This window comes from Eumetopias jubatus, unplaced genomic scaffold (assembly GCF_037043125.1).
Source record: "Eumetopias jubatus isolate StellerSeaLion01/CBP00866 unplaced genomic scaffold, mEumJub1_p1.0 scaffold_6, whole genome shotgun sequence".
In the NCBI taxonomy this organism is placed as follows: domain Eukaryota; kingdom Metazoa; phylum Chordata; class Mammalia; order Carnivora; family Otariidae; genus Eumetopias; species Eumetopias jubatus.
This window is the reverse complement of record NW_028274812.1, coordinates 17,988,063-18,000,706: the sequence shown is the minus strand read 5'-3', so window position 1 is coordinate 18,000,706 and position 12,644 is coordinate 17,988,063. Positions and strand designations below refer to the sequence as shown.

Here is a 12,644-nt window from a genome sequence, read left to right as displayed (position 1 = left end):
GGTAGGAGGGGTGGAGACATGGTCAGGAACCAAACTCCTGGCGAGACTAACCACAAACAAGAGGGACACCAAATGCACCGGAGAACAGAGAACAGACCCCACACCAGGCACCCCTAGACATGGGGAACCAGCGATGGAAGATGGCTTTGAAGACCAGTGGGTCTCGAGTTTGTGGGTTTTTAATAACCAGCTGGGCTTAACTCCAGGTACTTTGAAAATCAGTGGCTCAGCTCCAGGAGGGCCGAGGGGGATAGGAAATAGTCTTCACCCTTAAAGAGCTAGCATAACAAGCCTGCTGAGATATGGCATAGAAGCAGCAGTCTGAAAAGCACCTGGGGTAATCTCAGAATGGGTGCTGGAGAGACAGGGATCTTTAGGAGAATTCTCTAAGAACAAAAGAGCCAGCTGGTGCCATCATCCTCCACCCTCACCTGGACCACCTGCAGGAAACAGGGTGAACACTCTCCACCTACCTTGCTAACACCATGCACCCTGCCCCTGTGTTCTTCTGTGGACTTGCCCCATCCAAACCACCTCAGTTGGCAGGACTCCCTCCAAAGTGGATCTCACCAGGTCTCATCCTAGAAGCAGCTGTGGCAGGGACTGCCGTCTCTCCCAAGTGACTCCTGCCTCGCAGAGAGAGAAGATAACCACACACCCCAACATACTCAGTCCCAGCAGCCAAACCTTATAACCAGCAGTGCGGGGCGAGCGCCCTGTGGATCAGTGTGTCCGCAGCGCTGGCAAGCACCTGGCCTGAGTGCCAGCCCTGCCCACTAACAGAAGCTTCTCAGGACGACACAGGGAGAACCCCCTGCAGCTGAGCATGATAGCAGCCCCTGCAAGCGGGCTGAGGGCAGGCATCTGGTCTGACTGCAGACACCACCCAACTGCAAGCCCATGACCACCCCAGACTGACTCTCAGCATAGGGATCAAACCCAGCCCACAACAGCCGACTGGACTGAAGGCAGATGGGGCTCAGCACAACATCAGGGTACAGTACACGCAGTCCATACAGAAGACTGTCAAATTAAGACACCGCTGAAGCTCCTGGTTGAGGTGAAGAGGGGACCACAGGCCTCTTCTTCATAAGGCTACATCAGGAGACATAACTGACTTTCCTAATAAACAAATGCAGAGTTAGACAAAATAAGGAGACAGAAGACTATGTCCCAAATGAAAGACCAGGACAAAACCACAGCCAAAGAGCTAAATATGCCTGATGAAGAATTCAAAATAATGGTCATAAAGATACTTACTGGATTTGAGAAGAGTGGAGGATCTCAGACCTTCAACAAAGATAGAAAATATGAAAAAGAACCAATCAGGGATGAACTCAGTAACTGAAATTAAAAATACACTAGAAGCAGTCAGTAGTAGATTAGAGGAGGCAAAGAATGGATCAGCAAGCTGGAAGACGGTACGGGAAAGCAACCAGGCTGAACATCAAAAGGACAAAAGAAAAAATGAGAATAGGTTAATGGAACTCAGGGACATAATCAAGCGTAATAACTTCGCACTATAGGGATCCCAGAAGGAGAGAGAAAAGGGGGCAGAAAGTTGATTTTAAGAAATAATAGCTGTAGGGCGCCTGGGTGGCTCAGTCAGTTAAGCGTCTGCCTTCGGCTGAGGTCATGATCTCCAGGTCCTGGGATCGAGCCCCACATTGGGCTCCCTTGCCTTCTCCCTCTACCTCTGTGATCTCTCTTGCTCTCACTCTGTCTAGTAAACAAATTAAAAGCAAAAAAAAAAAAAAAAAGAAGAAGAAGAAGAAAGAAAGAATAGCTGAAAACTTCCCTAATGTGGGGAAGGAAACAGACATACAGATCCAGGAGGCAGAGAGAGCCCCCAACAAAATCAGTCCAAGGAGGTCAACACCAAGACACATAATAATTGGCAAAAAAAAAAAAAAAATAGTGACAACGAGAATTTTTAAAGCAGCACGAGAGAACAGTTAACGTATAAGGAAAACCCCGTAAGGCTGTATCAGCTGATTTTTCAGCAGAAACATTGCAGGGTCCAGAAGGGCGTGGCAGGATATATTCAGAGTGCTGAAAGGGAAAAAACAAAAACTTGCAACCAAGAATACCCTACCCAGCAAGGCTATTACTCAGAATAGAAGGAGGGAAAAAGCATTTCCCAAACAGAAATTCAAGAAGTTCATCACCACTAAACCAGCCTTACAAGAAACACTAAAGCGAATTCTTTTAGTGGAAAGGAAACACCCTAATCAGGAGTAAGAAACTTACGAAAGGAAAAAATTTCACAGGAAAATACAAACATAAAAGTAGATCAATCACAAAACCAGTATGGAGGTTAAAGCACAAAAGCAGTAAAATCAATTGTATCTATAAAAATCAGTTAAGTGATTCACAAAATAAGGTGTAAAGTATGACATCATACACATAAAACATGGGGGTGGGGGGAAAACATGGGGTTAATTTAGTACTTTTAGAATGATTTCAAACTTAAGTGACCATCAACTTAATATAGACTGTATGTGCATAGGAAGTTAATTTCAAACTAATGGTAACCACAAATCAAAAACGTGTAATAGATACGTAAAAATAAAGGGGAAGGAATCCAGGCATATCACTAGAGAAGGCTATCAAACCACAAGGGAAGAGATTAAGAGAAGAAACAGAGAAGAACTGAAACAACTGTAAAACAAGTAACAAAATGGCAATAACTACATACTTAATAATAATTACTTCGGGCTGTTTTGTTTTTTTAAAGATTTTACTTATTTGAGAGAGAGAGAGAAAGAGAGCACGCGAGAGCAGGCACAAGTGGGTGAGGGGCAGAGGGAGAAGCAGACTCCCCTGAGTAGGGAGCCCGACATGGGGCTCGATCCTGGGACTCTGGGATCATGACCTCAGCCGAAGGCACACACTTAACCAACTAAGCCACCCAGGCGCCCCAGTAATTACTTTGAATGTAAATGGACTAAATGCTCCAATCCAAAGACATGGGGTGACTGAAAAAAGCAAGACCCATCTATATGCTGCCTACAAGAGATTTATTTCAGACCTTTACACATACAGAGGGAAAGCGGAAAGATAGAAAAACATTTACCATGCAAATGGAAGTGAAAAGAAAGCTGGTGTAGCAATATTTATAGTGGAACAAATAGACTTTAAAACGAACGGCGTAACAAGAGACAAAGAACACTACATAATGATAAAGGGAACAGTCCAGTAAGAGGATATAACAACTGTAGAAATTCATCCACCCAACGTGGAAGCACCGGAATATATAAAGCAATTTAACAGACATTAAAGGAGAAGTTAGCAGTAATACAATAATAGTAGGGGACTTGAACACCCTACTTACATCGATGCATAGATCACCTAGACAGAAAATCAACAAGGAAACAGTGGCTTTGAATGACACATTGGCTCAGATGGACCTAATAGATATATTCAGAACATTCCACCCAAAAACAGAATACACATTCAAGTGCACATGGAACATTTTCCAGAAGAGATCACATGTTAGGCCACAAAACAAGTCTCAATAAATTCAAAAAGGTTGAAATGATTTCAGGCATTTTTTCCAACCACAAAGGTATGAAACTAGAAATCAACCACAAGAAAAAATCTGGAAAGGGCACAAATGCATGAAAGCTAAATAACATGCTATTAAACAAAGAATGGGTCAACCAAGAAATCCAAGAGGAAATCAACAAATACATAGAGACAAATGAAAATGAAAACACAATGGTCCAAAATCTTTGGGATGCAGCAAAAGCTGTTCTAAGAGGGGAGTTTATAGCAACACAGCCCTACCTCAAGAAGCAGGAAAAATCTCTGACATCCTAACCTTACATCTAAAGAAGCTAGACAAAGAAGAGGAAAGCCCAAAGCCAGTAGAAGAAGCAAAGGTTAGAGCAGAAATGAATGAAATAGAGACTAAAAAAAAAATGGAACAGATGGAATAAGGAGCTGGTTCTTTGAAAAGATGAAGAAAATTGGAAATCTTTAGCCAGACTCATCAAAAAGAGAGGACTCAAATCAGAAATGAAGGAGAAAGAACTGACGCCCAGAAATACAAAGGACAAGAGAATGTTACGAAAAATTATATGCCAACAAATTGGACAGCCTTAACCTTCCAAGACTGAATCAGGAAGAAACAGAAAATTTGAAGAGACCATTTACTGGCAATGAAATTGGAAGGCAGTTTTGCTCACCACTATCCCATCAACAATGCCACTAGCAATGATACTGAATCAGTAATTAAAAAAAAAAACTCTCAACAAGGGGCGCTTGGGTGGCTCAGTCTGTTAAGCATCTGACTCTTGATTTCGGCTCAGGTCATGATCTCAGGGTTGTGAGATCCAGCCCTGTGTGGGCCTCCATGCTCAGCGTGGAGCCTGCTTAAGATTCTCTCTTTCCCTCCCTCCCTGACCTGCACATGTGCAGGCGCTCTATCTCTAAAAAAAAAATAATAATAATTAAAAAAAAAAAAAACTCTCAACCAAAAAATGTCCAGGACCAGATGGCTTTACAGGTGAATTCTACCAAACATTTAAAGAAGAGTAGAGGTAGCTGGGTGGCTCAGTTGGTTAAGCATCCAGCTCTTGATTTCAGCTCAGGGCATGATCCTCGGGGTGGTGGGACTGATCCCTGAGTCAGGTTCCATGCTCAGAGGGGAGTTGGCTTCTCTCCCTCCGCCCCTCCCTCCACTCACACTCTCTTTCTTTCCAAAATAAATAAATCTTTAAAAAATATTAAAAACATAATTACCATATGATCCAGTAATTTCACCACTGGGTATTTACCCAAAGAAAATGAAAACACTAATTTGAAAATATATATGTACTCCTATGTTTATTGCAGGATTATTTACAATAGCCAAGATATCGAAGCAACCCATGTCCGTTGATAGATGGATAAAGAAGATGTGCTATATATGCACAATGCAATCTTACTGAGCCATAAAAAAAGAATAGAATCTTGCCATTTGCAGCAACATGAATGGACCTAAAGGGTATAATGCCAAGTGAGATAAATCAGAGAAAGACAAATACCATATGATTTCACTCACACGTGGAATTTAAGAAACAAAACGAACAAGAGAGAGACTGTTAAGTACAGAGAACAAAGGGGAAGTGGATGGGGGGATGGGTGGAAGAGCCAAAGGCAATAAAGAGTACACTTGAGCGCTGAGAAATGCACGGAATCGTTGAATCATTGTATTGTGCACCTGAAACTAACAGAACGCTGTGTGGGAGCTCTGCGGGAACGCTGTGCAGGAACTATGCGTGAACACTAGAAAACTCGCCACTGGAGCACTAGGGCACAGCGACCCCCGAGTTCCAGTAAACGTCTAAGTCCTCCTGTAAGTCCTGAAGGTTATTTTCTTTCCTGTTAATAACCTTTCCACATCCAAACGTTTTCAGGAATTTCATTCTCCAAACTGTTTTTGGATTGGTAAGGATTTCACAGATAACATTGACCGACTTAATGCTCAAAAGAATCCAGGTGCACCTGCTGAGGAACGATAGAAGCTGGCAAACCATACTTCACCTGCAAGGTGAACTCAGGGATCTTTCCAGTATAAGTAGAATGTGGTAGTGTAATCTATACACACAGCTTCTATTCACAGTTAAAGGGAAGGAAAGCCATATATCTAAAATTTACACTAAAATGGTTTTAAGAATTCTCTATTTTAACCAATTTTTACACTTTATGTTTAGCAGGATATGCTTTATGAAGAACTATTCCCCCTTTCCATTTTATCTGTGATAACTAATAAAATGGGACTGTAGTCAGTATACTTAGGAGTAACAACAGGCTGACATTCTCCACGTAACAATGAAATAACCTATAGTGCTTAGCATGTTGCTAACGCACAGGCAATGGGATCGGAGGCCTCACATTATTACACATAAGGGAGGACCGAGGCCATTTGACCATGCCTCTGCTTTGCCAAGTGCAAAATACTTAATATGTTGATTTGTGTCTGATTTAAAAGGATGGGGCCGGGGCGCCTGGGTGGCTCAGTTGTTAAAGCAGCTGCCTTCGGCTCAGGTCACGATCCTAGGGTCCTGGGATCGAGCCCCGCACCCAGGCTCCCTGCGCAGCGGGAAGCCTGCTTCCCCTCTCACCCTCCCCTTGCTTGTGTTCCCTCTCTCGCTGTCTCTCTCTCTCTGTCAAATAAATAAAATCTTAAAAAATAAAAATAAAAAGATGGGGCCACTAATAAGTCTGTTTGAGGTGGCTCCCATTCTTATCCATCTGTCTTAGTGTCTGGATTTATGCCTGACATCATACATTTAGTCTTACCTGTTTGGAATGAGTGAGTTTGGTAGAAAACTGGAATCCTGGAAGGAATCTGGTTTTCTCTGCTGATAATGGCCAATCCAGTAGTAATGTCACGGTGCCCTGGCCTGTTCTCCTTGTTCCTTTTCCCTCAGTTGTACGGCACGCACCCAGAGGTTTTATGAGAGAATGTCTTTCATTTACCCAAAAGTACCCATATCCAGGTTCCTAGAATAGGCACCATCCCTACTCCTCCTTCCTAATCAAATCCATCCTTCACCCGATGTCTCCTTACTGCTTTTTTATTGAAAGGCTGAGATTGCTTAATGGGGAGATGTCGAAATTCTAAATTAAAATATTTCATTAGAAGTGTTTACTGAAATAATAGACCAGGAAGAAAGCCTTTAGTTACAAGATAGTGGTCTTTCAGAGATTAGAGCCTGCCATTGCTTTGTACCTTCCAAACCTGACATGGGTTTAAAATTTTTATCTTTTTCTGTCAGCCTGGAATAGTAGGATCATCTGGGGTGTTCTCAGGCATTTCAACCCATCGTCAAAACACACATCAAACATGGGATTAACCAAACTATAGCAAGGGGTTAATTATGGGATGTATGTGTGTGTGTTAAAAGTACTGATGAAAACTAAGCATTTAGCACAGGGCCTGACCACACAAAGTAAATTCTCTCTAAAGCTTATCAAGCAATACTAGCAGGTGACCTCCACTAACAACCATCAAATTAGTAGATGATGTCTGGTTAGTAAGTTCAGTTATCAGCCTGACAACTGATTTTAATCAGGGTTGTTGCTCCCCTGGAAATTAGAACCATATCAATATTTTATAGATTGTCTCAGGCAAAATACTCAGAGAAGCCTGTTTACTTACTTGTACCAAGGTTGGTTGACTTGTTTCAAGGATGCATTTACTTCACAGACACCAACAAACCAGCAAGAGGGGAGAGCTTAGCGGGAGGTGTACTTTGAGAGTTCCGTGGTCACCAGTGAACGTTAGGGGGGCACTGATAGAATTCAATCCACCGGCCCTTCGCAGCCCTGATCTCAGGAAATTGTCCTCCCTAAACAAAAATCCCGTCGTGTGGTTTCTAAACGGGGTACTCCGGACGATCAAACTCTTCTACACTGATTGCAGATAGGAGCAGACATTAGGCCTAGATTTATTTTACTGCCTGACACAGCCTATTTCTTTTCCTCATGACAATTTCAGTCTCTACGAGTCCATTAATAAATCTGAGAATTCTTTCTAAAAATAAAAATGGGGCCATAATAACCCTATCTCACCCAATGCCATAAATGGTGATTTTCCTGTCCTTAGTATAATTCAACAGTAGGACACAGGAATTGGAGATTTCAGTTACGTTAGCACATCTTTACATATTAGTTTGATTTTTTTTTTTAAACGACTGTAAAATATTTCCTGTCTCACAGGCAAGAGTCGGAAGCCTGGCCTTCTCTCTGTCAAGTCGTCGGCAGAGTCCAGCTTAAAGTCTTTCAACAGGAATGAGCTGGGCAACTACCCAACCTTGCCTTTAACGAAGTCCGCCGACCCACTGAAGCAGGGGGAGGAGGCCAGGCTGGGCAGTGGCCGTACCCCGCACGCTTCCAAGTGCTGTGAGCAGCCATGGGGGACTGGTTTGAACCAGAATCGAAGAAGCCTCCCTGTTTCCATCTGTCGGAGCTGTGAGACCCTGGAGGGCCCCCAGACTGTGGAAACTTGGCCCCGATCCCATTCCCTGGATAACCTTCAAGGAGAGCCTGCTGCTGAGAAGGATGTGCCTGGCAAGGTGACGGACCCCTCCCCTCAGACTGTACCACAAGTGCCACAAAAGACAACGCCCTCCATCGCAAAGGTTCAAAGCCCCAAACGAGATCCTGCTGTTGACAATGCACTGCTACTGACCCAAAGCAAGAAATGTTCTGAACCTCAGAAGACCGCTACTAAGAAACCGGATGGCTCAATAGCAGCCTCTTTGCGTGGCACATCACCTCCTCCATGTTTGTCCCAAAACTACGATGCTCAGCCTCCTGGAGTTAAACACACTTTAACAAGGACGCCTCTGGAAGGTCACAGGAAAGGACTCGATTTTGAGGGCACATATTCCCCTCCGGGCACCAAAGAAGGCCTAGATGCCGAGCAGAGGGGCCCCGAGGCAAGAGCAGAGGCAAAGCATCCTGCCCAGCCACCGCCTGTTCCCGCCAAGAAGAGCCGAGAGCGCCTGGCCAACGGACTCCACCCTAGCCCTCCTGGCCCTGACGTGCCAAGCCTGCCCATGAAGAGGGGCAGCCCCGGTGACTGTCACTCGCCTCCGGCTTCCAGGCCTCCCTCAGGACAGGAGCCTGGCAGCCCCCCGAGTGCAAGACCACCGCCCTGGCTCTCTGAGCTCCCGGGGAGCACAAGCCTCCAGGAGCACGGCGTGAAGCTGGGCCCGGCTCTGACCAGGAAGATCTCCTGCGCTCGGGGAGTGGATCTGGAGATGCTCACGGAAAACAAGTTACGAGCTGAAGGCATCGATCTCACTGAGGAGCCATATTCAGATAAGGTACCAAAGGCCTTACGGGCCTCTGCTTCTTTAAGTCAGGCAGCCAGGTGAGAAGAGCCGCCCAGGGGCCCCACGGAGCCCACCTGGCTGCAGGGGCCCCGCTGACATTGGGGGAGGGGTGCGGGGGGGGGCAAGCCGGGCCCTCTGCTGCCGGGTGCCAGGCGCTGGGATGAACGGGAGCCACGTCCAGATGAAACACAAATACAGCCTTGGACTTTTCCTTTCTCCTTCCCCCCCCCCCCCCTTCTTTTGTTTATTTTTAATTTTTGGCAGCCGTACTTTGCAGGGAGAGTTATCAAGCAGGACTACAACTGGTTCCAGAAAGGGCCGGCTTAGTGGACAGTCCTAAATTGCAGTTTCAATGTTTTATTGAACCTGTATGTTTGTAGATGTTAACAAATCCCCATTTCATTTCCTGTTTGTAAAATGGGATTAATAATCTGCATAACTACCTTCTGCAGGTATTATTAGGAGCAAATAAATGTGAACACACTTTGGAAATTACAGAACCCCTTTCAGACATAATTATATGATATGGTTATCTGTATGAGTAACGGAATGATTATGAGATCTCCCACTGTACCAAAAACACTGCAAAAACTCATTTAAACTCATATAATGAAAACTCATTGCTTATTTGGAAAAAAAAAAAAGAGTAGATCTACCAATACCAAAATGATTTTGAAGACAAATGATAATAAATGTAGCTGTACATTATTCCTAGAAATGCATATTCTGTGATAATGCATTCCTGGGAGTCCTGGTTTTAAAATTCTTTGGACCACAAATGCCTTACAGTACGATCCTCCACCCCTTGCTCCTCCTCCTTGATATTCAGTGAACAAACCCCTCAGAATGGAAAGTAGTGAGAACTGTTCTCTACATAAGTGCTGGCCTCGGGCCCGGCGGTGTAAAAGAGATTCAGCGCAAACAGTAGGCTCCCTGTAGGGCGCCAAGTGTGCCCTGCTCCCCTGCAGCTTAGGAGACCGCAAGATGATCCGCTGGAGTGAGGTGAGGTCCTTGGCTCAGATAATACAAGACGATTATGTTCTGCTTTGCTTGACGTTTCAAAACATTTTCCTAGAGCTCATCAGTACCAGAAAGATCAAAGTGTAAACACATTCTCTCTAAAACATCCATCCTGACTACAGATATATTCACTTCAAATGAAATGATACTTTCCAGTAGCTACCGGTGCCTTATCCTACCTTGTGTTTGCTGTTGTTGAAGAAAAAATTCCCTGCATTCCTTGATGTCACGTTTTTGTTCTCCCCTGCAGCACGGCCGCTGTGGGATCCCTGAAGCCCTGGTGCAGAGATACGCCGAGGACTTAGATCAGCCCGAGAGGGACGTCGCCACCAACATGGACCAGATCCGTGTGAAGCTACTGCGGAAGCAGCATCGCATGGCGGTGAGCGACGGGTGCTTGGGGTCCCCCCCACCCCCAGCTCAGCTTTTGAGTCCATTTAGTTAGAGCACCGAATGATGCGCGTGCTGGCAACCACTAAGTAGGCCTGGGCTCACGGCTGCTATCAAAAGGAGACACCTGGAGGGAAAGGAATATATAGCCTACAAAGTTTTAAAAATACAGTTTTGGAAAGAAGGAAAAATGAAAACGATCCATAATCCTAGCACTATGAAAAAGTTTTTTAAAAATCTTGTCATTTATCTGCACATACAATAAATGTAGTTTTGAAACCCGTTTTCAGTGATCAGATCATGAATCTGTTACTAAACATTCGTCTTATCAATATGTCAGAATGCTCTAGTAAATGTACCCTCATTTAGCCAATCCTATATTGTTGAAACATTTAAATTTTTACCCAACTTATTATTTCAAAAAATGTAGTAAAGGATATAATAAATCTTTGTATAGACTCCCAAGGTTAATTTCTGAGTATATATTGCTTTAAGGGGGTTTGCTTACACAAGCCTGCACAAGATCTCAAGGGATTTGCACACTTGTTAGTAGACTATCTTCCTGAAAGAGAAGTACTTGGTCTTTTCAGAAGTTGAGTGTAAATGTCCATTTCCCTACCCTAGCCAACACTTGGTATTTACTGTATTTTAATTTCTTTATAACTACATTGATGAAATATTTAATTTTCTGGTTAACGTAGATTCAAAGTACAGTGGAAAATCTGTTTTATAAAAACTCTGACCACGGAGTATCTTGCCTGGCACACTACCACACAGGCCTGCCTCTTGAAGCGCCTAGGGATTTCCTTGACAAGCAGGTCACCAGCAGACAAAATAGCAGGGTCTAGAAATGCTTACAGTTTGGAGACTTGGGGACATTTTTAGGGTTAGATCTAATTCCAAGTACTTTCTAGAACCTGAAAAACTTCCTTGAAGATATGTCTCACCTTTGAGAAGCTGAGAAAGAATTCTTGGTCTTTTGACATCTCATGGCCCGAGTACTTTCTAATAGTCTGGCAGGGTCGGATTAGAGTCATGTTCCTTTTAGGTATAGGAGGAGCCCTCCGGCAGCCTGTGTCAGGTCTTTATAAAATTGCTTTCTTTATTTGTCCAGATCCCAAGTGGTGGACTCACAGAAATCTGTAGAAAGCCCCTCTCTCCCGGATGCGTTTCTTCTGTGTCAGACTGGCTGGTCTCCATCGGTCTGCCCATGTACACCAGCACCCTCACTGAAGCCGGGTTCAGCACACTGGGCCAAGTGCCTTCTCTGTCCCACACTTGCCTTCAGGAGGCCGGCATCACGGAGGAGAGACACATAAGCAAGCTCGTGTCTGCAGCCAGACTCTTCAAACTGCCACCAGGCCCCGAGGCCATGTAGCCAGGCCCATAATGGAGCTCCCTGGACCAGAGCCACCCTTTCACTGTGCTTATGCTAATGCAATTCCTCCTCGGGACATGCAGACCAGATCCAGAAGAAAGGCCTAGTGTATGGCCACACAGAGCACGAAACCTTGGCACAGGACTGATGACCCTCGCTTCTCCAGAAAAGCCCCCTCGAGGAAATTGGTGTGGTTCTCTTCGACCCCCAAAGAAAAGACAAGCACTTATTTTTATTTTCAGAACACAGAAGAACCAGGATGCCAACTTGCCACACATGCTGCGCCTCCAGTCTGTCTTGGCGCGCTGGGGGAGGGCTGGGAGCAGAGGGAGGGCAGCCGGTTTCATGTCTGAGAACGCCCTTGCCCTTCCGTGTGTCACCCTGCAGGATACCTGAGGGCCAGACGGGCTTTAGCTAGGCCAAAGTGACAGACTCGGGAGTTCATTGTACACTATTGACCATGCCTGTTTGTTCAAAAGTAAGAAAATCTGGCTGCACTAGGGAAAAAAAAAAATCCTATTCTCCTTTAAGTAAACAAGAGACATTTTAATAATTGCTTTCTAGCAATCAGCTTTTATTTGCCTTAATATAAGCTTTGAAGCAGTTATCCTAGTGTTCACTACCCTGTAACCATAGTTTCCAGTCTTCAGCTTAGACTGCCATCTAACATGTGAGATGTTTTCAGCAAAAACAAAACGAAACAAAAATGGGCTTTTCTAATTGCCTCACTTTAACATGGCTCATTTTGTAGCGGTGTTTATCAGGCACAAAGTTCATGTTGGCTTTCAGTTTTTACACTAACTACAAATCCAGTAAAAAGCTATCTGAAATTCTGAGGTCAGGTGTGTGTGAGTGCATGCATGTGCGTGGGTGAGTACGCGCGCGCGCGTGTGTCTGTATAGTAACTACCTTCACTTTAATCAGTTTAGTTTTGTTTACCACGTTGGTCATCGTGCTGCAGTATTGACTTGGACTCCTGACCACGTCCATCCCAAAATTCAGTCGTCAGCTGACAGATTAGCTTT

General features: G+C 44.5%; 1 protein-coding gene across 6 annotated transcripts in view; it reads left to right on the top strand.

Moving 5' to 3' along the window:
• The window catches only part of SASH1 (SAM and SH3 domain containing 1), a 181,992-nt gene extending 170,373 nt beyond the window's left edge, over positions 1–11,619 (top strand). For all 6 annotated transcript variants that reach the window (XM_028103358.1, XM_088024235.1, XM_088024236.1 and 3 more), the window contains 3 exons: positions 7,711–8,822; positions 10,102–10,233; positions 11,356–11,619. In XM_028103358.1, the coding sequence (XP_027959159.1) occupies positions 7,711–8,822; positions 10,102–10,233; positions 11,356–11,619 (1,508 nt within the window). The remainder of the gene's footprint in view (positions 1–7,710; positions 8,823–10,101; positions 10,234–11,355) is intronic.
• The last annotated feature ends 1,025 nt before the right edge of the window (positions 11,620–12,644 follow it).